Source organism: Pavona decussata, unplaced genomic scaffold (genome assembly GCF_977016875.1).
Source record: "Pavona decussata unplaced genomic scaffold, jaPavDecu1.1 SCAFFOLD_29, whole genome shotgun sequence".
Taxonomy (NCBI): domain Eukaryota; kingdom Metazoa; phylum Cnidaria; class Anthozoa; order Scleractinia; family Agariciidae; genus Pavona; species Pavona decussata.
In genome coordinates, this window is record NW_028145452.1 from 1,343,973 (window position 1) to 1,370,060 (window position 26,088).

A 26,088-nucleotide genomic window follows, 5' to 3' on the forward strand; every position below is an offset into this window, starting at 1 on the left:
AATCTATAGATCCCTGATCCACCATCCTGAGATGAGCTCAAGTTCTACGAGTCAGCAATGATTTCTTAAAATTTCTGTATCTCAAATTCTCTTAATATGCAGTCCCCAGTAGGAGTCGGCAAGGACTTTTTGAAGACTGTCCGGGAGGAGGTGAGGATAAACAAAGACAACTCGAAAGATCCAACCGAAGCAGCATTTTTGATTTTCGTCATGAATTTTCCCATCCCCGGTGACCTTAATTTTCGGAAATATTGCATAGAAAGATACGGCTCAATTGAAAATTTAAAGTATAAAGCAAAGAATGGCGAAATTGTCGCTCAGGGAGACCTAGGGGCGGCTTATTCGGAAGGTTTCGGCGACGAGCTGCCGAAAGACGCCGATAAAGCAATTGGATGGCTCAACACTGCTGTAGAAAGAGGTTATGAGATTCCTTACATCCTTGGAAAGCTTGGTGAATTGTTGGATCGGAAGGGAACACCACTACATCGGCGAAAGGCGTATGAGATGTACCACAGGGCAGCCAGACTGGGCAATACTGCATCACAACTCAATTTGGCAGAAATGTATCGCTGTGGAGTTGAAGGAGTCGTGAATGAAGATCTCAATGAAGCGTTTAAATGGTACAAAAAAGCCGCTGATGAAGACCCATCAGATGTTTATTCAGATTTTGGAGTATATGGTGGAACAATGAAAAAACTTGAAAATTCCATCGGGGGCGTAAAACACAAGGCTTTGATAGCTTTGTACACGAACTATTGTGATGGGGATTGCCCAGAGGGCCTACCACAACCAGCCAAGGCTGTTCATTATCTGACCAGAGCAGCTGAACTGGGAGATACCAAGGCACAGGTGGAACTGGGACGAATATACCTGACGGGAAGGTGTGGGCCACAAGAGAACATGAGAGATGTTGCAAGGGCAAGAAGATGGCTGGGAAAAGCTGCTGGTAGCGGTGACGTCACGGCGAAACAGGTGAGCCCCATGGCCATTCCACCTGCCTCATCCATAGTGTAATCCAGCGTGGTACAATTTAAAAGGTGTTATGGGACTGTTTCGGCCATAAAACCCTGTACACCAGTTTAAATTTTCATTCCACAAAATGCATTGGTGCGTGGGGACAACTTAGGCAGCCATGCCCCTTTTTCTGCACAAATATCTGCTACTATACATCTTAGAAAAATTTATCAATTCAAATTATTGTAAGTAAAAAGTAAAGTAAATTTATTTATACATGGTTATATTTAAGGCTAAAAGCTTGTGAAGCCGTGTAATCAAACAGAACAGAACAGAAACTTTTCAAAAATCCCAACTGGCAGGAGGCTTACCAGTTGGCTATTTACAAAGTGTGGCCGAGGATTTGAACAAGGGAATAACATGAAACAAATCCAACTAGTGGTGAGAGAGGGGACTGAAACCTGGGGCCTCAAGATTACGAGTCTGCGCCTCTAACCACTCGACCACGTCAAAATCCGAGTGCTCTTATCAGGAGTCGAACCTAAGACCTTCTGATTACTAGTTCAGATGCTCTACCACTGAGCTACAGGAGACTTGTAGGAGCTAAGGTCATTAAACTACATGTAGGTTCATGGGACAAACATCCTTTGTTGTTAATCCATCATCATTATACTTTACTTGATACATTAAGTGTAGTCAGAATGGGATAAGAAAAGAGTTTTATGGGAGAATTTGAGCCAGTTTGCAAACAAGTCATATAGTGAGACTTGCTCTTGCATTTATAATTAAGTTAAATTTTCCCCAACCTTATCAAGGAATATAATTATACTCGTGTATGACATAGGCTTAGAAATAAATGGCTCAAAACTGCATGAATTTTGAACTCCTATGTAAGAATAGGCAGCAACACCATGTAACATTTGACTACTTCATTCAGTAATTTGAATTTTATTTATTGCTCAATATTAAATTGGCCATTAATTTTTTTAGAAATCCATAAAACTGTTCTATTTTTTCTATGTAATTAATATGCAAATTCAACAAATATTATGCTTGGGTAACTTGTGTTCCAAACAAGTTCTAGGCTGTAAATAGAAATCGTCAAAATGAAGAGAAAAAAGCAATACTAGGCAACAATAAAGTAGAATTCCATGTTGAACGAGTAAGCGCTTTCAGGACTGATGAATTGTTTAAATTACTCTTTATAAATGCAAGGATTTTAATTATGTATATATACATCCCTCATTTTAGGGCTTAAATTACAGATAAACCCTGAAAGGAGGGATTTATACATATAAATTAATTCAATTCACCAGTCCTGCTCTTCCCTTTTACTTTATCCAGCCCTCCCTCCCTAAGGTTGCACATTAAAGAAAAGATGAAAAATGTGTGAATTGTGAAATAATGATTTCAAATTTATGCTGACATTTTGGCTGTGGTCAAGACAACTGGAGTTAACTATTTTTGTAATGTGTAGTAATATATCAAACAGGAGAAGGTGTGTCTCACCTGATTCCATGTACTGTAATATATCAATATATGTAATATATATATATATATATCAGAAGTAATATATCAAACACAAGGTGTGTTTCATCCGATATCCAAACACTGAAAAGTAGGTTGATGATGAATTATTAACGAGTTTGAGAAGTGGGTTGAAAAAACAAGGCATAGCACTCCTCTGAATGTTGAAATTCAAAGTAAATGTTCACAAAAGTGGTTCAAAGTGGTACTAGTGAAGTCATGTTTCATCACTTTACTGACGTAGTGAATAGTAAGCCAATTTTTGGTACAGTCGAACCTCGATTATCCGGACTATTCGATTATCCGGACTTTTTTCTCTGGTCCCAATTTTTTCATGAATATTAATTAGTTGTGATCTTGAAAACTCAAAGTCGCAAAAAGCGCAATAATCCTTTCAAAAGACTGTTGAAACAGCATATTATCCTTTGCGCTTTTCAAAATTCGCAAGTGTGACGAGGCAAAGAAATATCCTGATGCGTTCAGCTGATATCCGCTTGGCTCTGTTGTGTTTTCTTTGCTGTAACCTTTTGTTTACATTTCTATCTCAGCAATATTCATATTTTCCATTATTCGGACTCTCGATTATCCGGACTATTTACCGAGGTCCCGACGAGTCCGGATAATGGAGGTTCGACTGTATAGTACGTTAAAGGCAGAGCTGTCATTAAGTGCAGTAACCCGTAACACCTGTTACGGCTGAATACCCTTGAAAGAACCTTGATGTTACGGTTGATCTTGATGGTTGCAGGGTTATTTTACTCAGAAATTAACAACACTGTTACGGGTGAGAAGCTTAATGCAACATGTGGCTGAAAACTTAATGACAGCCATGAAAGGGGAAGTATCACATGAATTTGATATCATTTCAAAACCCCAAAATGTTTGTCTGTCAACAGAAACATAACATAATTGTCTAGTTTTGTTATAAATTATCACCCCAGTACAATAAAACTGTCGATTAGTGCCTCTGGCCAGAAACAGAGTAGGTCAGAATGGATTGAAACTTGAAAAATGTTAGGCTTAGGGCGCTAACATCAAGTTCTTGCATTTTTGTTTCCAAAATGCGCTAGAACAGATCATGAGTTGTTCCTTTCAATAATTTTGTTGCTTTCTTTCCTCTCATTGTTCTAGAATTATTTTGTAGCTAAGTGAAGGTCTTATTTTATCATTTTGACAGAAGAGGAAAAAAAACCCATGACACTTCCCTTTTAATAATTATATTATAAGTGACAAAGAATTATGCAAATGACTTTATTTTTGTTTTCAGCTTCTCCGGGAATGTAAACAGAGTGAATCGTCACAGGGTGATGCTTTACTTAGTGAAAAGGATATGGAAGAAGTCCTTGACATCCATTTCGAGAAACTAAGCCAGAGATCTGAAGCAAATCTTCATCCTTTCCTAATTTCTCAACCTGTCATTTTTTCAGAAGAAATACTTAGTGAGTTTGATTCTTCCCCAACAGCAAGAATTTATCTTAGAGCTTTCAAACTGGTGAAAGAAGGCTTTGAAGTTCTTCACAACAGTAATTTTACTGATGAAAGAGGAATTTCTTTTATAGCTCGTGGGTATTTAACTGAAAATTCTATCCTACAATCGTTTCCTCAAAGGCATTTTCTAAGGCCCAAGATTTTTAACCTTTGCGAGCAAAGCTTACAAAAAAATCCCTGCTTTTATGAAGGTCTACTTTTATCTTATGCTTTGCATGATTTCGAGAGAAACATTTCCGTGGAAAGCTCCAAAGTGGATACGAAGAAAGTTATGTGCTTAAAAAACTTGATTCATTTGATACAAGAAGCTGAGCCTGATAGTATTTCAGAAGATCCCTTTGAATTTGAGAACTACAGCAGCTGGCTTTATGTGTTGTATGAACACTTAGGAGCAATCTATACCATTGCAGAATCCAACGAAAAAGCAGCTGAAGCTTTTGAGAATTCATTTAAATGTTGCCCATCGTACCATGATGCTAAATGGGCGCTTGGGTATTCCCTGTTGAAACTGTTTAACTCTAGATTGGCTTGTGAAATTGAGAACTCTACCCAAGGTGAACTCACACCATCACTTCCCAAGAAACAAACAGCAAAGGATAGAGAAATATCCAAATATGCATCTTGGACCAAGGAACAGTTGGCAGAAACCTGTAGACAGGTCTTGAAGGAGTACCTAAAAGAGGCCCCATCTTGTTCGAAGAAGTACCCAAATGCTTGTTATTATCTTGCACATCTTGCGTTTGTGAGAAACAACATGAAAGAGTTTAAGGAATACTACGAACGTGGCCAAGATGCTGAGGAAAAGAGGCTTCCTTTCCTTGATCCTGTTAATCTTCCCTTAAAAGATTCCATGTCTCCTATGTACCTGCAATTAGTCAATACAGGTAATCCAGTTAGGTGTGGCAACAGTGCGTGCATCAAAGAGGTCAAGGACAGTGACTTGAAGTATTGTGCTGGCTGTGGGAACCAAAAATACTGCAGCAAGTAAGTCATATAAGCATTAAATAACTTTCTCTGCCTTTGTGTGCTTTTCGTAGGCAGACAAAGTGAGTCACCTAAGGTCTTTATAACCGGCCAAACAAGTGATAACGTTAAAGAAAAAGACATGTTTCTGCCGTTTCAAAAGCCATGGTCAGTTATGAATTGAGGTACCTAATTCTGTCGGTAACTTGTTTCGTAACTGATGATGGCTGTTGTAATTATAACTGCTGAAACATGTCTTCAAAACTAAAAACCATATTGGTTCGGTTATTAAAAGACAGTTTAGGCGGTGTTTAACAAAACCACGTTCTACGCCATTTTCAGTTTTGCCAATAGTCTTCCAATATTCTCCCAAAAAAACGCACACGTAATTCGAGTTGGAGTCACGAGTCAAGTTCAGTGAGGGCCGTAGCCAGTATGAGGCAAACCGAGGCACTTGCCTCAGTCATTGTTTTTTTTCGGGAAAAGTAAGATTTTTTTTTTGAAGGAGAAAGAAAGGCACTAGCAGCAAATAAATTCACAAACAGTTAAACAAATATAAAAAATGTTAACGCAACATGGTATTATGTTTAATGATAACGCGAATCAGGCAGTGGCCAGAATTACAGATGAGAAAAATTAAGCAAAAATTCAAGCTAACCAGGCAGCGACTTCCTAAAGAAAACTGCCTCGTTTTCATGTGTTTTGACGCCATTCCTCGAGTCTTCTGTCTTCTCTGATCTGAATGAGGAAAATCTATCAAAATGCAGCGTTCTATTTCCCTGCTAGCAGAGGTCTCTGCCGTCAGAGACCTCTGCTAGCAGGGAACGTTCTATCTAATCAACAGCTTTTTTCAAAGAAAGCGGTAAGTAGATGCTTTCATAACATGCTTTCAGCGCTTCTCAATAATCGAAACAAAATTTAACCTCGTTTTGACATTATATAGCTAAGCAACTTTGACTTTCAGTCCATCTAGTAAAAATGGTGATGTCAGCGAAGAAGCCACCGGAGATGGTGGGAAAGAAGTTGTAGAGGCCGAAAGCGGACAGGTGACAGCGCAACTAAGTACAGGAAGCTGTTCGTGCGAGCGCAGCTTTAGCGCTCTCCGCAAGTTGAAGACCTGAGGTGAGTTGCATAAAATTCAATGTCGGGCGTAACTGCTAAGGCCAGACCTTCAGCCCAGTCACATTCAGTATTTTAACGTCTGACTATAGCATTTACGCCCGCCGTTTAGTTTTATGCAACTCGTCCCTGGTGCCGTTCATCGATGGGCTCTAACAGGCTGAATGGCCTTGCATTAGCCTATGTCCACAGCGAAATTCCTGTGGACCCGCTCGAGGTTCTACAGCAATGGGATGCTAGTGGGCACAGGCGAATCACGCTGGCATTTAACAGCTAAATTCGTTGCCTTTTAGAAACGAAAATCCTCAAATAAGAACGTCCGAGACCAGGTTTTATGAGCCTGCGAGACTGAGCATCCCCCCCCCCCCCCCCAACAAACCCTACTTTTCACGAAACCCCTTGTCAGCCTGAACTTGGTTTAGGTCGTTGTTAACTAAGGCCTTCAAATAGAAACAAATCCACCAACAAACACATTAACGGTCGCATACAAGAACACAGAGCTCCTAAAGTAGCATTTAAATAGCTCCTCCCCCCCCCCCCCCAAAAAAAAAACACCTAGATCTCTAGATATATATAGCCTTTAGGGCTCCTAGAGGCATTTTTGTCAAATAAGGTTTGATCCCAGTGTTTTGTTTAAACGTAGCCATCATATTTAAGACCCTAAATAGCTAGGGGGGAATTCAACCATGGATATTGCCTCAGTCCTTATTTTTTTCTGGCTACGGCCCTGTCAGTTAATAACTTTTTTTTCCATTATTGCCAGTAGTGAATTGATACATGTGTCTGCTATGTATAAAATCCGAACAACTGCGAATAGGAGTTACATTCTTCTGGGCATTGTGGTGGGGATTTTGCTGTATTCAAAGCAATTCTGTGCTGAAATCATTGCTTAGTACCTTTACTGTATAACTATGAAGAAATCATGATCAAATAAAATTTAGTAGGGAGATCAAACCAAAATAATTTGTTTGCGGTTTTGTTCAAAACAGAGCTCGAGAACTTGAAAAATTGGCCGATGTTTCCAAGTTTCGACCCATTCCCATCCTCGCCACCTGTTTTAACAGAGAACAGAATCCCAGAATTCTTGCACAATTATACCAAAAGTGCTGAAAAATGCCGGGCACGAGTTTCAGAAGAAAATCATGGAAACGAAAACGATCTTCAAAATGGTCTTTTTCACATACAGCAGAGGATACGTTTTTTTTTTTTGTAGCATTTATCAATTTTAGTGACAATTTTATTTCAAATCTTTGAAGTCGTTCCAATGCGCCATGTAAAACCCTTAAAAAATAGGATAAAATAGGAATTTCTCTAAAAAATAGGAGAAAAATAGGAAGCAGGCCAAAAGTAGGAATAAATAGAAAAAAAATAGGAACTGGACGCCCTGTCTTAACGATAGTAGTCCTGATGTGACCGCAACCAATATTCTCTTGAAGGAAGTGGTCAATCGGAAAGGAAAATTACTCAACAGTGTTAATAACATTCACTAAATGGCTTCATTTGATGTTTTCAATTCTACATGTAACACTAAAGAGTTTTTAAAAAAGGTCACAACTTACGTGCTGTTATCATCTTTGCAGAGAGTGCCAAATAGCGGACTGGAAAAATCATAAAGCATCTTGCAATACTTCCAAACGACGCAAGGCAGGCGGTGGTACTTAACCAGTATTCTATACATCAACTGACATTTAAGGGGCACTGTGACGGAGATTTCGCTGTATATGTTGGTCGAAACTGCTCAAACATTTGACAAAAAACCTTTCCGCTAACATGAAATTGCTCTTAGAGCACCGAGAAAGAAATATTTAGTGATTTCTCCTGGGTAGAACAAACTATAATCAGTTTTAGTGATTTCTCCATAGTACACTGGAAGAACCTGAAAATATTGGCCAGTTTTTGTGTCTGCGGCTTTTAGATCGGGTTGAGTGAAAGAGTGTAAGAGTGTAAATGCCACAGGAATCCCAAATGGAATACTATTGACAGCTGACGCTAATCCTCGACTGACCGAGATCTAAGCGATTGTATTTGCGGATCAGGACAATGGCGACAATACGGTAAATGATGTTTTCCGATGTTGATTTGCTTTTTACAAATAGTTTAAGTGATGATTTGAACCAGAATTCTGTAACTTCTGTAATTTTCATCCCAAACGTGCCCGAATTTACTGCGAGTGATCGCTTTGAACAAACACGGAGTGTCTTCAAATTTTACATGCGTGTTTGCACGCACGCAAAAAAACTGAACGTTTTTTGCCTCTAATAGCAAATGCATCGTTTATTTCAATAAAATGTTTATTTTTGGAAAGCTTTTTGTTGATTTTTGTGTCTTTGTCAATTCATATATGCGTTTGAGAAGCGACAAATGCGTAATCAAGGACAATTTGCATAAGCGGGTTGAAATTTGATATGCCAAAGGTCTTCATCAACATGCCATGAATTTTGGCAATATTTTTGCGTTCAACTGTGTTTTTCGGCAAATGATTAATAGGTAACCATATTATTTTACGTCAGAAAACATCTGTTTAATCATTCCAACTTAATATGCAGTTAATTTTGGAAGCCAACGATATTTATTTATCTACTGCGCATTTTATTCAGTTTAAACCGCTCTAGGAAAAAGTTAATTTAGGCGAAAACTATGGAAACACGACAGGAGTCAAAGGGTTAAAGAATGATACTTGCCATTCATAAGTTCAGTATAGATTAATTAATAGTTTCTGTTGCATTTTATGCCTACGTTTCAGATTAGAACTTTGCTTTCAGTATTTTATGTTTAGAACTTTGCTGCATTGCTTTCAGTACAAAGTTGTGGTTCACGTTGTAAGATTATATTTAACAAATCGACGGCAGTTTTCTATGGTCTATAAGAGTATGGACCATAGAAAACTGCCGTCGATTTGTTTTTTACAATAACATGGAAAAAGTACGAGCGGAATTGACTATTTTTTCCGTTGAGAAAGCGCGCGCGTTACATCTGACGTCATTTTTATTGTCTGTACTCTTATAGACAATAGCTACGAGCCAATCAGCGCGCGAGAATTTGCACAGTTATTGTAAAAAATATATTGTTTATGTTAGAATAAAGTTACAGTTCTCTTCATACAAAATGTTTGTGGTAAACGATACCAGCTTAATCTCTTCTCACCAGTATTCTGTGCAACATTTTTACAACCATTTTTTTATCTCTATCCTATTTCCACTCCTCCCTCTTCGTTTTCATTTCAGTCTTATTTCCCTTTCCTTTAATTCCTTTATATCACATTTCTATACCAGTACTGCAGTAGACACATGCAGTCTGAGACTGCCTATTTTTTCAAGTTGTAATCCATTTCAATCTTGGCCATTCAAAGTAACATCATAAATAACTGACCCTTCCCCTTTAAGCAGAAGTTGATTCCTACGGCGCCGCATTCTTTTGGAACAATTCTGGCTATTCTTGTTCTGATTCAGGAATAACAGAATAGATAGAATATCAAATCCCCAAAAGAACACAATTCCACCCATTCCCATCGCCCTGATAAGCTTCCTAAAAGAACGCAATTCCACTTATCGTGAATAAACTGTATTCCCTTCATTCTATTATCAGGTCTATCTCGTACCCAGAGTCTTCAGGCTTTTTGGTCAGCGGGGCAACGCCGGGAAGACTCTGGGGACATCGAATTTTATTACCGCAGGATTTCTGCGGTAAAACAATGGAAACCGTTACGGAACAGCCAATCAAAAAATTTGAATTTTTTTGATGTCCCTAGAGTCTTCCCGGCGTTGCCCGCTGACCAAAAAGCCTGAAGACGCTGGGTACGCGATTGTTATCAGGTAGTCTCCTTCGCAGCTGCTCGGGCCAGAGTCACGCAACACTCACCGTGGACGGAGAGCGTTGGGTGACTCCGGCCCGAGCGGCTGCGAAGGAGACTAATTATCAGGAGCATTATAAACGCGATACTATTCTGTTCATTCCTAAAACAAAATAGGCACCCCCCCCCCCCCCAAAAAAAAAAAAAAAAAAAAAAAAAAAAAAAAACATGAAAACCGTCTGTTTCGGAAGTCCCAAAAGAATGCGCCGCCAGTGATTGGTTACAACCGAATCTTTAAGCAGTCAATCACCTCTCACTCGTCAATCGATTGTGGAGGAATTTCTGGTGGTGAATTCATCACGCAACCTGTTCTTGGTTCTCAGTACCTTGCGTGCACTGACCTGACCTGACTGGGGCAGAATGCCTTAGCTAAGGACTAGAAAAACCCAGGAAAAGACTGTTTGGGTAACTGTCTGCGGGAGGGGGGGAGGAAGGGAGGGGAGAGAGGGGGCTCCCCTGGTACTCTTCTTTGGGGAACCTGAGTACTGCAGCATCGTATACTTAAGGTAACCCACACTGATCAACAAATTCCTCTGTCCATTTTTAAATTATTAACATGCTTTTCCTGAATGGTTCTTATTTAAAAATGGGGTAGTTATTGTCACAAATGCGAAGAATTGTTGTTGATAAAGACGTTTCAAAATTGATTCAGGCTTAATGCTAATTTACGTACAGATTTATCAGGCTGATGTAACTCAATTTGACAATGAAAATGAATGAGCGGACCAAAATTGGCCAAATTGATTGAAATCTGTGGCAGTGCCTCAATTTTTTTTCAATCGAGCTAATTTTCACCCCGCGCCACACCAACAGGAAAAGATATCGGCTGACAAATTGTAACGTGCACATTTACCCATGTGCTGGAACCTACTAAGTGGACCGATAAAGCGGTTAAATATACTTAAAATATACTAGTAAACGAATCGGGCGTAAAAGAACATTTATTTCTGCAAGTTTTTCCTTTACTACTACAGTAATAGCCCACGTATAAGAACCTGGGTTTTAAGAACCTGTTAGGATAAAATTTTCATTTTAAGCCCCCTCCATATAAGAACCTATTTAGGCTAAAATTTTAAGTTAGGTTCTTATCAGTGGGGTTGCAGTGAAAGTGTATAGGTAAAAACTGCTGAATTAAGATCATCATCTATTTAAAAGTAACTTGACATGACTTTTTTTCTTTCAAGCTTAAGTACCATGTTCCATGTCTATTGTGTTTGTCATTATACTGTATTATGGGATGACAATTATACTATATATAGTATATTCAGATCAATATGAGAACCTATTTTAAGAACCTTGGTAGCCTAAATTTGCTTTAAGTCCCATTTTTATAAGAACCTATTTAGGCTAAATTGAAAAATTCAGGTTCTTATACGTGGGCTATTACTGTATATAATGTGATAACATTATAAAAGTTAATAGTATTATCACTCTTAAAGTTTTTTGCAAGAAACTTGTTTATTAGTACTAATAAAACTTTTTAAAAACTTTGCAAATATCTGATTACCCAAATTTTTGGGGAGCAGAATCTTATTACCCGAATTTCTAATCAGTCTACCAAAAACCTAGCTACAATTGTAGCCTTATTTCACACATAAATGACACATGTGCCCCTCCAAAAACAAAAGGGATACCTTTCCAGTATACTTTGAGGCCGTACTGCTATTTTCTTAACAATTTAGTCCGCATTTCTGTTGCGGGGAATGCCTTCCGAACAGATTTTCCACCGAAATTAGCCGTTGCGTGCCCCGGCGATGGTATATGAGCCATTATACCACGCCCGAGAAATAATGACCATTACATTGTCTTCTGGTTGTTCTTACAAAGCGAAATCTGCAAGATCTAGCAATATTTTTTGATTTTTTTTAATGAAACAATTTTTCCACTCACGCTTGTTGGATATGGGATGATTATAGCCAACTCAGCGCTACGCGCCTCGTTGGCTATCTATCATCTCATATCCAACGCGCGCTCGTGGAACAATAGTTAAATATGACCAAAATTAAAGAGTTTTAGTATTAATTTACACCCTTTTAATTACAGCTACTCTCCAAATCTTTGGAAAACTTGCGGCGAATATAGTGATTTTTGCCTTTACACTACAATCCTGGACAAATAACGTGCACATTCTATTTCTCCCATATGAAATGACAATTGTACTGTTTTTTACAAGTGTTGACCATTCAATGCTGACTTGTAACTTGCTTTTAGGACACATAAGCTAACTATTTTCATGGGAGAGGGGCGGGTAAAAGGGAATTTCCTCTTGGCGAACCTATACAGCCTCCCTTCGCGAACGTTCTTAGGCCCGGGTCACACACTCCTCCCCACGAGTGCGTGACGTGACGATCCAAAGAAAGCTAAAGAGATTGCAGGAAATCGAATTTGTATCAATACTTGTGTCCAGGGTTGCAGGCTTCGTGTCGCCCTATTTCAAAAATAAGTAGTCGTAATTTGGAGCGATTTTAGTGTAGTGACGGCACAAAAGATCGTCAATGTTGATGATTTTCACACACGCCAACTTAGATGGATTGATGTATTACAATAAAACTATTGACATTACAGTTATTTGCTACAAACAAATACGTATTTCACTGGCAATGCTGAAACCTTTTTTCATCTGGCCAACGAAAGCGCTTAAACAAACTAACAAACCCCTCTAATTATCCTCGTTAAATGAAAACTTGATTGATTGATTGATTGATTGATTGATTGATTGATTGATCGGTTGATTGATTAATTGATTGATTTATCCTCGCCCCATCCTTGTCCAAAAACGCTGGAGATCTCATTTCGAGTCCTCGTCTTATACTTTTAGCCATATTTTTTCATAACGAGAAAGGTCTGACTGTAAAGGTCAGTTAAGTTTAGCGGTTCGAGAACTCAAAATGGCATTAACCCGACCCGATAAAATATAAATGTCGTGGTAAGTTTAAATATTGCATTCAAAATCAATAAAATTCTCCTTGTTGCATGGTTGTCGCCCACCCGTAATGAAATCTTGATGATCACAAAATTATCTAAATTTTGATTTTTGAAAATGACTTTCGTAGCAGAGCGATATCTGGCTGATTCAGTTAATTCATTTTAGTGAAAATAAAAGACAAAGGCTCCGTCGTCCTATTTCTTTGTTTTCTTGCGGTGATTTCCAGTGAAGCTCCTCATAAATTTTATTTTTGTGGCAGTAGGTCGCAATAGCTAAATATCAAAACATTGCAGCTGAAATTACGCGTTTATGTACAACAGTCCAATGTTTTAACTGAGCAAAAGGGGTGATGTGTTCAGCGCAGGTACAACTAGAAGTCCATTGAAGTGGAAAATAATTGTATCGCAACGACTTGCTGGTTGTACAGTACAACTGCATGTCTATGGCAACGTACTTGAAATCGGCGTAGGGCCACTGAAAGTTTGGAAGAAGGGGTAGAGAGGGCAAGGATGAGAACAATTGGGCCGAATGAAACTTGTTGGTCACTGGTACACACAGCCAACAAAATGGAAATGGAAAGTTTGGTCAAATGGAAACAGTGATTTCCGCTCAAACAGTTGGAACACTAAAAGTGGAGGACCTCCGAAACTAGCCCATTTGTCAGATTTCAATCACCCTAGGTCTTCCTGTGTGCCCAGGACACCATTCCAGTTTTGTCATGTGCTACATCTCCACACCCCACATTGAAATCCCCTGTGTAATATTGTGACCATTGGTGGGGCCAACGTGAATTTCAAGCGGTTTTCTCAAACATTCTACCACCACGCGAGTTGACAACACGTTTGCTCTTTGGAATGATCTTCTAGGACTGAGAGTGACTTGCTTTTTTTCGTTAACAGTTACCACCCCTGATAAGGAGCCAAGTGATCGAGAAAAATTGTCAGTTTCTCTCCTTTCTCAGCAAACATGGCCCAGAAAAACACCTTTTTGCTTGTGAATTTGTTTAAAAGCCCAAGAACACCGCATTCCATTATTATGCTGAAGATTTCTGCGCTTTGGATATTGCAATCTAGGGTGAGGCTTTTGTCGTAAACGAACAGCAACTGCAACGGATGGCTATTTAAAGTTTGAGTTTGAATTTTGACGATGAACTTTTTGCGACTGTTACGTTTTGGTTTTGGGCCTGTCCCAATACCTTTTAAATGACTGCCAAACGTTCTTGAGTAAATTGTCACCCCCTCAGTGTTCTTGCTCTCAAAAGGATTAATCTTCACTGTTATAGAATAACGACTTTTCAAAGCGATACACAATGTTTTATGTGTGGGCCAGTGTTTACGTTGACATTCTTTGCAACAATACGATGCAATGTGGCAGGTTGGACACTTTAAGAGGCGCTGTACATCATCTTTCGGGCGGCGGCAAAACGTACAACCGCTGTAAATTCGCTGAACAACCTCCCTTGGGTGGTACATGCCTTCTTCGTTGTTAAATTCTTTGTTATGGCTGAGAATGGGAGGGTTGGAATAAAACGTCTTTTCTCCAGGTGGTAGCCCCAGATCAATTGAGTCCGAATCAAGGGAACTATCAGTGGGAAAACTACGGCTCATCTTCTGGTACTCCAGCCACGGGCCACTATGGTCTCGAACGATGTTTGATTCCAGGTGAACTCGTCCAGAATAATTTATACCAATAAAAATGCCACCGCATTTGTTGCCTGAGATGGCATTTCTTGTTATGTGAGCTGATGTTCGTAATTTGGCTTGGATCCCCCAGAATCCATTCTCAAATATCTTGTTGTCACTAATGAAGATACGAGAGTCGCTATCCAGAGAAATGCCAAAGGGTCTGTTGTGATGAATATCGTTGTTTCGTATGACTATCTCGTTAATGTTGCTCCCAGCAAAGATACCCTCTTTTGTATTTTCGAAGATCTTATTGTCATTAATAATACATTTTCCAGCATTTGGCCCAATTAAGACGCCGTGATAACCACTGTTAAATATCCTGTTTTCAGATGCAACAAGTTTCCCACCATCTCTTGCTTCTAAACCTGCTTGGTGGTTCCTGGAGACGTCACATTTTCTGACTTCCAATTGAGAACCTTCCTCGGCAACTAGAATGCCTCCACCGCCACAGTTATGAACGGCACAGTTTTCAATAAGCGCAGAGCTTCCATTTACAATCTGCACTCCGGGAAACCCCCCAACTCCAGAACCTTCCGTATCCCCAAATTTACCAGAACGATCGCACACAGGTTTTCCTAAAGAGGCGGCTATACATCCTGGTCCACCGTTACATTCTGGTAAGTCCTCACAACTGGAATATCCTCCGGAAATTTTACAGTGGTTCATGTGAATAGCTGCATCTTTTCCTAGGCAGACCAGACCAACGTTTCCTTCTGGCAAAACAATGTTCTCAAAATAGCACCTACTGTTGAAAATGGTAAAGAGCTCTTTGAACGCCAAGACGACTTCCTGTCCTAGACCGACAATCTGAAGGTCAGTAAAGGTGACGAAGTGATTTAAATTATACTCTCCTTCATGCAAGAACAGGGTTTCATTCTCTCGCGTCGTCATCAGAGCGAAGGCCAACTGAGCCGAACTGTATATTTCTCTAGCCCTGTGCAAGGGTAGTTCTGGAAACATTTTACAAAACATACTGTCAGCGAGAAGGTCTGGATAAAATTTAATTGCCATTGCCAAAGTTGCCTTCTTTTGCCCTATTCGTTGAGCAGATCCATTTTCAATAAGCTCTTCTAGAGCCCAAGCCTTGCGTTGCAGCGCCTTACTATAATTGGGGTTTAAAGAAAGGCACTTTTCACAATCATCAAGTGCTTTCTGTGGCTGTCCAAGTTTCAAATAACACAGCGCCCGGTTGCAAAACAGCCGATAGTCATTAGCCGAGAAACCAATTCCACTGGAATAAAGTTTCAATGCCTCTTCATACTTTTTACTTTGCACGAAATGGTTACCTTTTTCTCTCAGCTGGTTCGCTTCCTCCGCACGTTCCTTCTGAGAGGAATCAGCTTCATCCATAACATCGAAATCTGGAGAATGTTGCCTCATACAGTGCGATATCAGCTTGTAGTCCCTGTCTTTTAAAGGGATGTCGATGAAGTAGTTTGGAAGCTTGTTGGCATCCTCGGAGTCGGACTTTTCAATCTTCACTAGAACGTCCAGTTTCAATTGCTGCATTTCTTGAGCTTTGATTTTCTCTTGCGAAACACTGAAGAAAATCCCTGCTTCATTGAAAACGCGCATGGTTTTTTCGGTATATAGCAAAGTGTGGACCGTGTCCTTATGTTTCGCTGAGAACTTGCATAAATGCTCTTGCAAATAGGTGGCATGCGAAGCTAACTTACCCCATAGATGCAATGACGGGGGATTTCCAACACTAAAAACAGCATCTTCAACGAAACTTTCGCAAACTGCTGCCGGTGAACGAGCACGAACCAGTGCGAAGTGAAGGATGTGTACCGCGCAAGAAAGGACTTTCAACTCAGTTTCTTTTTCCAGCTGGCTACGGATTACTTCCTGCACTAGACGATGGACATTGAACGAATTTGTTCCAAATCTTTGAAACAAGGAAAACTTGGTAAGAAGGGACACTACCTCAGACTGATCCCACAGATCCCACGAACCACCATCCGCTGTGGAACTTACCTCCTTGTTTAACCCCTCATTGATCAACTCGTAAGGAATATCGTCTGGGCCAAGAAACGCACACACCTGCATTACAAGAATGGGTACTTCTCCAAGACTCATCTCCTCAGAGATACGACTGATATAATCAAAATTCAACAGCCACGTAGTGTGGACAGCCAACCGCTCAGGAGTGGTGTTTTCTACAAGATGTCGGGCTTTTTTCTTATTCAAAAGAAGAAGTTTTTGATTCTTGTACTTCTTTACGTAATCTTTAATGGATGGATGAAGGCATCTAATGTAGGCTCCAGCTTGATCAAGTGCCAGAGGTAGTCCTCCAAGCTCTTGGACAAGCTCACGTATGTCACTATCCTCACCACCAGCCTTTCCCGTTCGCATTCGTAGAAACTGAATGCTTTCTTCCTCGGTCAAACACTTCAACTCAATGCAACATTGCTCTTCGATTCCCGTTTCCTCGCCGATCTCTGACATTTCCCTCCTTGTGGTGATGATAATGTGACCACGAGCCGCGTGTTTCCAATGACCAGTGAGCAGCTTGCGCATGTCTGTGGACATTTCCAGCTCGTCAAGATTATCTACAACTAAACACCATGACTCTTCACGTCTTGTCAGCCAGTCAAGAGTTCTCGACAAGGAATTGGAAAAGTCGTTTTCAAAAGTTCCAATTTGACGTGCTAACTCGCTGATAGACCTTTGGAAGATATTGTTATTTTCCCCTGAAATCCAAAAAATACCCCCAGGATATTCGCCCTCGTGCTGACAAAGAAATTCTACAGCAAGAGACGTTTTCCCCACACCCCCAAGACCACAAATAACTGAATGAACACAGCCGTTTCCGGTGTTTTTGAGCTGCGCTGCAATGGTTTTTAGCTCGCTATCGCGACCACAAAAGCAGGGATTGCGAGAAGGGACTTGAAAAATCTTAGTATCGGCTGTTGCATTTAAACTACCCTCTTCTAGTGCTTTTACTCTAGAATCAAGCCGGGTTTGCTCGATTTTTAGAGCCCCTACCTCTGAAACAAGACTTGCCTGTTTGTCTTTTACGGACGATACAGTGGTCTCAAGGTCATTCTGCCTGTCCTCTAATTGGGAGATGTTCTCTTCGCTAATATATTGGCGTTTTTCTAATTTTGTGAAGTCACTAGAAATATCTCCAATTGCACCTGATAATTCTTCCTGTATATCTAACCGTTCTTTTCGCTCTTCTTCCAGCCTCTTGTCAATATCAGCTATTCGCTTGTCAAATTCATCAATTTCGTCTCTGATAGTCTGAAGGGCATCCCATATTTTCTTGGCTTCATCCGTGCTTGTGTTTCTAACATCCTCCACTTCTTTTTCAAGGTTGGCAACCTCCACACTGATCAGTTTCACCAAATCTTTCTCGACTGGGCAGCCCATGCACAGCTGCAAACCTATCAGGACACAAATACATTGGTAACGCCAACGATATTTTGGCTGTCCGCCTCGTGCACCGTGCAAGGCCATAAACGTCTGATTTTCGTCTTATGAAAGAATTATCAAGTCGTTACCGCGCTACTAAAATAGCGTTACTAAGGTGTGTATGAGTGTTTGCTTGTCTTGTTTTTCGGCAATCCCAATTTTCTTTGTTTCATGTTCAAAGTTTTTATCCTATCAGGCGCGGATTCAGAATTTTGAAATGGGGGGTGAATTTTTATAATAATGTAATAGAACCAAAGCCTGGTTGAGGTGTTTGAGGTCTGTGCATCAGCATGATTGATTTCCAGTGAATAATTAACATTTTCGAATTTTAGGCGAACACAAATGTCAAAAGTATTATTTTAGATTTGTAAATTCATTTGCAAGGAGCCAATTGAATTGCAGGGTTTTCGATCCGAAGCATGGGTTTATAATTTGACAAGAGAGCGCGTTTGTTGAAATGATCAGTACCGAGAACTCATCTCTGTCATTTCTAAAGAATCGGAAACTGAAGAGATCCACAAGATTAGGATCGAAACCGCGGTCTTGCCTGACTATTGCCTTAAATGCTGCAGAATTTACTAACGGCCGAGGGACTCGAAGCAGCCCCTGGCCAGATCACGTAATCAAAACACAGGAGGAAAATACTAAGCTCCCGCAACACAAACCTCACAGTTACAGAGCTTAGCGGAGTGATAACAAAACAAACAGCCGTAACTTAAGCGGCCTTTAGCCCTCAATTTAACGCATTTCATAGCTTTCAAAGAAGCTACAATGCTAAAGAAAGGATCAAGAGACAAACAACCGTGATAAGAAGCACAACTCCATCTTGCAACAAAAGCAAATAGCCGGGACCGGCAATCTGACAAAAGCTTCAAGATAATGTATAGTTATTACACGGTTCAAATCCTATCCTTACAACGATAAAAAGAGAGGCTATACTGTCACCAGACGCACTGAAATGAGCCATATCAAGCCTAAACTAAATGCCACAAAGGGCATAAGAACGACAGTCGCTAAACAGAAACAACAAGAGGTCAAAATGACCTTTGAGATCAAAATACAAAACATGCGACAATTACACACATGGCTTTGTTCAGTGTCTATCGTGCTTGGTTATCGTGCAAATCCTCCAAATCATAAATGGCATTTAATAAGAAGAAAATTCAGCGCTAAAAGAAAATTTACGGGGAACACCACTCATTTCATAGGGAAAAGGGTGTTCTCTGAAAGACATACCCGTGAGGGCAAAACTATTATTTAGGCTGAACACGCAAATGAGAGTCGCGCAGGCCTGTCAACACCATTATTGCCAAAAAAAAAAAAAAAAAAAAAAAAAGAAAGAAGGGGGCTCAGAAAAAGGGGGGTGAAAATTCACCCATTTCACCTCCCCTGCCGGATCCGCGCCTGCCTATAGATACTTGTAACATAATATCTGATAAAATGAAAAGAAATTAATTTTTGTGTAACCCTGTCCAAATGTGGTTGCTCGTGATCTTCACAGAATGAGATTGCGTTTATGGCTATTGTTTGCACGATGCAGAAGGGCTCATATTTTCAAGCCGGTGTGTACGTACATTATAAAGAGATTCATTTTGCGAATTTTAATAATCGGAAAAAAAAAACAGTTTGACTCAAGAGTAATATAAGAAAAGGCGGGCGTTCACGGGTGCAAATTGCAATCTCGTTCCTAGGGTCTCTCCTCTTTGCGTCCCAGGAAGCGAGAGAAGTCTCTAGCTCCCTGGGACGTGGAGAGGAGAGACCCTAGGAACGAGGTTGTGCAAATTATTGTACATTTTCTATGAAATGGCATGGTTCAGTTTTGAGTGAATACGGTACATCAGGAACACACCCTCGTAATTCCCCAAAAGTGTAATACTTGCAATACGAAAACTTCATGAATACTAAACCTTAAAATGGCAACCAACCTTTAGTCTCCCAGTCGAGAAGATCGTCGAGTTGTTTGTTTTCGTCGGGTTTCGGAAGTCCTAAAGAACGAACCATGGTCTCCATGATCTGGAAACAGTTTTTGAACTCTACATCTGTCCAATGATCAAAGTTGCAATGGCCCCACTCATTTCTGACTTTAGAACGCACATCCTTGGCATTTGTTTGGATACGAGCGTGAAAAACCGAAGAGTTCGCCAGAATTCCTAACACTGCAGACAAATCACAGCTGTTATCAAATCCTGCAAACAAAACACGTGTTTGGATGTTATCTGGTCTGCTGGGTACCCAATTTGTTCAGCGAAAACATAATTATATTTTATCACCGGCAAACTTGTCCATGTGTTGCTCAAAATAACGTTTCGCCAGGTTTTCAGCCGTGTTGACTTTGTAATCAAATGAACGCACCTTTCTCTTAAACAGTCCCCAATTTTTCCATGGTCTGTTATGAAATCATGGTCTCACTCATATAGAGGTATAAGTCCCTTATGAAATCATGGTCATCTTTTTCACGAAATAATGTGCATAAAGACATTTCAACTCTGCACGACCCCCCGAACTTCTTGGTTTGCTAGTGGAATTTAATTGGTGTTGTTTTTTCTACTCTTCAAATTATCCATTTGAAAATAGGGAAACACGACTGTTTTGATTGCGGTCAACCCTATAAAAAATTAGTTATATTTTCACTTTTACCTGTAAACTTGGCCATATGTGGCTCAAGATAAAGTTTTGCCAGGTCTTCGGCCGTGTTGACTTTGTAATCATATGAACGCACCTTCCTCTTAAATAGACCCCAGTTATTGTTGATGCTTCCATAATTCAACTGAAATGGCCCATCATTCGTCAAATGGCGCCCAAAAACCTGAGCGTCAATTCCGTGTGCAGTCTTCAGGGATGTGTAGTGCTTGGGTATCTCTTGTGCCACAAAATCCCGGAGGACTGGTAACAAAAGCCTGTTCAAGCAAATGCCAATCACCATCCATCTCTTCTGGTTATCTCCAAGATCAAAGCTGCTGACTAAAAACACAGATGCAGTGGGCTCAGCAAGTTAAATGCTTAGCAGAATCGTTTCGCGCGGCTTGGGATATATAGAGAGAAAAACAATGGAACTGAAACTATCTAAAATCGCACTCAATCGCTCCAAAAACCAGATAGGAGAAAGGACAACAGACAAGGGAGTTCACGTAGGGATATTTTTTTATTGAAAATTCACTGGTATTTTTAAATTGAAGCAGGAATTGTTTTTTTTCCCATACATTATAATCCGTACAATTTCGCCGTTATGCAAATGTGGGTGGGGACAGGGGGGCGGGAGTCCGGGAGAATAGGGGGCGGGAGGGGTATGGGAGACGGGAGAGGAAAGGGCGGGAGGCGGGAGTTCTAAGAGGACGGGAAGCGGGAGAGCAATACAAAACGGTGAATTTCTTTACTTATTAATGCGTTAGAATACTATCAAAAAAAGAACTCAACAATGTTGTACAATGTTATTTGTCTTCCATTTAGCGTCCTCCGAGGCTTTACACAATATTTCATATCCGAGGGCACACGAAAATTCGTGCTCAGGCGATAAACAGGGTTACTTCCGGTGAAATTGTAAACCCTTTCATGGTGTTACGTCATATCATAGCTCATGAAATGTCAAAACGTCAAGCGTGGCATGTGTACACATAATGTGAGTGCCGTGCAAGTTTTTAGAAGTCTCAAAAGAGGTGAGCAAGGCTAGCAAGTACGCGTCTTGTAAATGTAGTATCAGAGATTCAATGTCGTCAAAGACCATTTTATTAGTTCTTAGTATTTTTCAGTGCGGTAGTGAGAAATCTGGGGCATGGACGACCTTCTTGGGAGTAACCTCCCAATGACCGTCAATGGGACTGTACTAAAGATTTTACTGCATGGTGTAGGGGAATTTGCGAACGGAATGCTGTTTCAATGATCACGTAGAGAGTGCGGAGTGGTTCGTTTTACGACGCTGTTTTTCGTTTTAGACAAGGCGAAATCGATTCCTATTACAATAGACAGCCAAACAGCATGGGAAGGAATCAGGAACGACTTTATAGAAAAGAGGAGTAGGATTAGGAGTAGGAGGAGATCAGTGCAGCCTCCTCGGCACATTGACGAAGACTTTGTTTGATGAACAGTTTGTCCGGCCTAATTTTGGACGCTTTTTTGCGTTTAATGCAGTAATTCTTTCCTCAGAGCAGTAGCAGCGAGTTTAGAATTCATAACCAGTAACCCAGAGATTTAAACCTTGGATCAAAGTAGGTCCTAAAGTTTCATTTTGCCTTTTTTCCAAACTAAAAGAAATTTTTTCACGCAGTTTTAGGGAGTAAGGATATCGAGAAAGATATCAAGATTATAATTATTAGTGTATCAAGTAAACGCGTGGATCCGCAATAAGGCGATTAGGCAGGCATACCGAACTCTAAACTGGGCCGTTTGGCTGCCAGCTCGCCATGTCCTACTTCCCCATTTGAATTACATAATCCGAACAAATGAATAATTAAGAAATGCAACAACTATTACACTGCACGATGGACTGAGACTGTTGTCACTGAAAGAATGGTTAAACTGTCAAACAAGACGAACATGTTAGTCAACAATTAAATACAAACAGCGGTGATAAACATAATAAACTTGCGCATTTTAGCTTGACGTAGCATATGAAACGTCAGGTTACATAAAATTAGCCTGCGTGCAGACGCCTCGTATTTCTTCCTACGTCGAAAAACGGCGTAGGAAGAAATACGAGGCGTCTGCACGCGGGCTACATAAAATGCGCCAGTTTATTATGTTTATCACCGCTGCTTGTATTTTATTTCTGATCAAGCGACGATGGCTCAAGAGCAAAAGTCTTTATGTTAGTCAAAACTTCATTAACTCAAACTACAAAATCTATCAATAATGTTAACGTTAATCATATATATAGTAAAAAAAATGAATAAAGAAAGGCCTGAGAATGGTACGTCCTGGTATAGCTTTATGACTAATACGGGTTTTGAAGCCTTCTAATTTACTCGGGAACGGGAGAAACGCGAAAAAGGGCGGGAGGCGGGAGGCAAAGGTACGGGAGGCGGGAGGTTCCGACCCCCCTGTCCCCCCCCCCCCCACGCAAATGCTCGCCGTAATGCTCAAATTACAACACTCACGCAAAGGTCACGGCCTTTATCTCTCATAGGGCTTGAGGTGCCTGTGCTCGGAGTTTCAAGGCCAGCTACAAAATAGTGTTTGCCCCCAACAGCAATTGCTGTCTTTCCTGTGATAACAAAATAATTATAGCGTTTTTCTTATCAGTCCTTCTATTAAACAGAAATAGTAAACCTCTTCACTAATGGTATCATTTTGCCTATATTCAGATTATAGAAGAGTACATTACAGATTAAAAACATTAGGGATGAAAAACGATGTCCTGGTTCATAAAACTAGTATTCACTCCGTAAATGTTCGTTTGACACACTTACCTGGTCCAGCAGCAGAAGGTGCTGTTAGAACTGTTGGAGTAGTAAGTGTGCCCATAGGTGTAATTGACAATGTAGATACCATTTTGAGCCCACTCGAGCCAGTTGCCATGGTAATCTGAAAAGGGACAAGCTAGTTGTTAGGGAAAGATCACGTTACATTCTACGATCCAACAATGGAATATTTTTATCAGCACCTAGAAGTAAAGCGAGAAAGGTACTCGCGTGCGTTCACTGTGACAGCGACAAAAGTATGGAATGAACTGTCGTTAGACATTGGGAATGAAGACAATTTTATTTCTTCTGCAGACATTATTTCAAAGCAGCTTTTGATCCAGTGAATTTGGATGTTTATTATTCCATTTTCTTTTTATGTGTTGTATGTAAGAAAATACACACTTTTGAAAGTACACCCGTCTTCTTGCAGGTGTAAACAAGGAAGAGTCACTTGAAGTCGGGAAGAAGGGAGCAGGGTTGGCGCAGTGGTAGAGCGCTCGCCTTCCACCAATGTGGCCCGGGTTCGATTCCCGGACCCGGCGTCATAAGTGGGCTGAGTTTGTTGGTTCTCTACTCTGCTCTGAGAGGTTTTTCTCCGGGTACTCCGGTTTTCCCCTCTCCTCAAAAACCAACATTTGATTTGATTTGTAATTATCTGTTGTAAAATAGCATCTTTATTGTAATTGTCTATTATAAAAATATTAGCTTTCTTGGATTGTAAAGCGCCTTTGATCATTTAGATGTTAAAGGGCGCTATATAAGTATTAAAATTTATTATTTTATTTATTTATTTAAATTTATTTAAATTTAAGTCTTCTGATTAACTTTACAGTTTATATTATACCGACACTATTCTAAGAGTGAACTTTATCCAGGGCCACCCAATAGGAGTTTTCTCTCAGATCCTTTGAAACACTATTTTAGGCTATCTGGAGTGCCTTTAAAGCTCTGTAGATTCATTTAAAGCTGCGCTATAATATTTTTATCTGTTCGGTCATTCTAGGGGAACTTGAGTCTTTTCGAAATTGCGAGGGCATTTTTGTCCATTTTCCAAAAAACTTAGGTCTTATTTCCTTTCCGAAAATCTTGGCTGACCTTTTTTCGGTACCCGAAACGACATTTTTATCAATCCGAAAACACCAGGCATTTCCCACATCACGAAAGTTCGGAACGAAAATTATTTTTAGAAAATTGTAGGGGATTAAGGGCCTTCCGAACAGCGCGTTGTTATCAATGGAGCTCAGGGGCGTAGCCAGGTGTTCTTGGAGGGGGGGGGGGGGGGGGGGTTCAAATTGGTTCCAACGAAAACGGTTGGTCTAAAATCCTTACATTACGCATGTACAAGACTTTGGCGTTCTTCTCTATCGGGCGACGCTGCCTCATTTACTACTTCATTCGATGAAAAGAGTTTTCAAATTAAAGCAGATTTTTCAAAATTGCAAAAAAAGAAGAAAACAGCGAATTTTATAGAATTCTTTACATCAATCTTTGAAATACAAGTCTCAATAAATACTAGTGAACTAATTATTAGATTTGCGAAAGGATAAAACACAGAAGGCATGATTTATAAGCAATAGAAATATACCTGTATTTCTCAAAGAGTGTAGAGTATTTCTTTCCCAAATGCAATGTGTTGATAATTATAACAACCAAAGATCTAGAGTCGAACAGTCGTACTGTTACCAAGCAAATGCCAACGCCGAACGAGAAGCCAGGGCCAGATCTTAACTCTAAAATTTTTCCTTTACAATTTAGAATGCTATTTTACTCCTTTGATTTCTTGGATGGAGGTCCTGTTTCCTCTGCTGGTTCGACTCTTCCTCTTTCGCTGCTTTGTCATCGTTTTGTCTCTTCGGTTCTGGGATTGGAATTTCGTCAATATAATCGATGTTAGGGCCGGTAAAAGGTCTTGATTCGAAATCCTTACGCATTATCACTAAATGTTTCGCTGTGCCTACTTTTTTGGTGAAACGAATGAATCGATCTTTTGCAATCGGGAAATTGTTACGAAAACCACCAGCTCGAACAACACCAATGGATCGTCTACTAATTTCGCGGGCATTTCTGCTTTCACACACGTGCATCTTGTTACACAGAAATCCCAGCTCTGCTCATGTCTCCGAAAATGCAAGTGAAACGCAAATAGATACCACAATGACGCTCACTGTACTTATTGTAAGCATTGAACAAAACGGAGAATTTCAGGAATCGAGAGTCCATTACACTCTTGCTGGGATAAAATCACTGTAAAAATAGGAGAGGTGAGGTGGGGGGGGGGGGGGGGGTTCCTTGACGCGAGGAGGGGGGGTTCTGGAACCCCTGGAACCCTCCCCTGGCTACGCCCCTGGAGCTACTGCGTAGTCGTGCTTCAAGGGTCATCAAATTCACTAGTTTCGTTGTAGCTTAGCTCACAATAATTATTATTCCATGGCCACGAGCGCACGTTGGATATGAGATGATAGGCTTTATCACGGCTTTCGACGCCATTTTGACGAGTAGGCAAACAGGCTTGACATAACAGTGTTTGTATGGAAATCTGATGTCAACTGATAATTTTCATAAAACATCGCTTCTGAAAAATTCATGAATTGGAAACTTTAGGCACTATGCAAAGGATTTTACAGAAAAGAACTGAGGAATGTAGCTGTGTAGAAAGCATCTAGTTGCGTTTTGACATTTCCATAGATTTGTCTGTATAGCGAACCAGCCGTGAACTGCTACTAAAAACAGTTCGAGGGAAAAAATACAAGGAAATCACGGTAT

The 26,088-nt window shown here is 40.2% G+C and overlaps 2 protein-coding genes across 7 annotated transcripts in view; one reads left to right on the forward strand and one right to left on the reverse strand.

Moving 5' to 3' along the window:
• The window catches only part of LOC146484855 (uncharacterized), a 44,489-nt gene that overhangs the window by 15,221 nt on the left and 3,180 nt on the right, over positions 1–26,088 (reverse strand). Inside the window, exons 2-6 of one of the 6 annotated variants that reach the window (XR_014863533.1) lie at positions 23,332–23,525; positions 20,567–20,890; positions 19,855–20,115; positions 11,289–17,901; positions 10,782–10,866 (exon numbers count right to left, since the gene is read on the reverse strand). Coding sequence is in view for 1 of the 6 variants with exons in the window: in XM_085104307.1 (XP_084960433.1) it covers positions 13,727–17,901; positions 19,855–20,115; positions 20,567–20,890; positions 23,332–23,440 (4,869 nt within the window). In the remaining 5 variants the exon portion in view is untranslated. Of the gene's footprint in view, positions 1–10,781; positions 17,902–19,854; positions 20,116–20,566; positions 20,891–23,331; positions 23,526–26,088 lie in introns of all 6 variants that reach the window. The other 5 variants (XR_014863531.1, XR_014863532.1, XR_014863534.1 and 2 more) reach the window with 5 other exon arrangements.
• On the forward strand, positions 156–9,283 carry LOC146484857 (uncharacterized). The gene is made up of 3 exons (XM_085104325.1): positions 156–972; positions 3,749–4,953; positions 7,632–9,283. The coding sequence occupies exons 1-3, from the start codon at positions 211–213 to the stop codon at positions 7,711–7,713; spliced, it is 2,049 nt and encodes a 682-aa protein (XP_084960451.1). The 5' UTR covers positions 156–210; the 3' UTR covers positions 7,714–9,283.

Coding starts and splice junctions, on each gene's coding strand:
- LOC146484857 (XM_085104325.1), top strand. CDS start 211: ATGAATTTTCCCATCCCCGGTGACCTTAATTTTCGGAAATATTGCATA. Junction 973..3,748: donor GTGACGTCACGGCGAAACAG/GTGAGCCCCATG, acceptor TTTTGTTTTCAG/CTTCTCCGGGAATGTAAACA. Junction 4,954..7,631: donor AACCAAAAATACTGCAGCAA/GTAAGTCATATA, acceptor TCATCTTTGCAG/AGAGTGCCAAATAGCGGACT.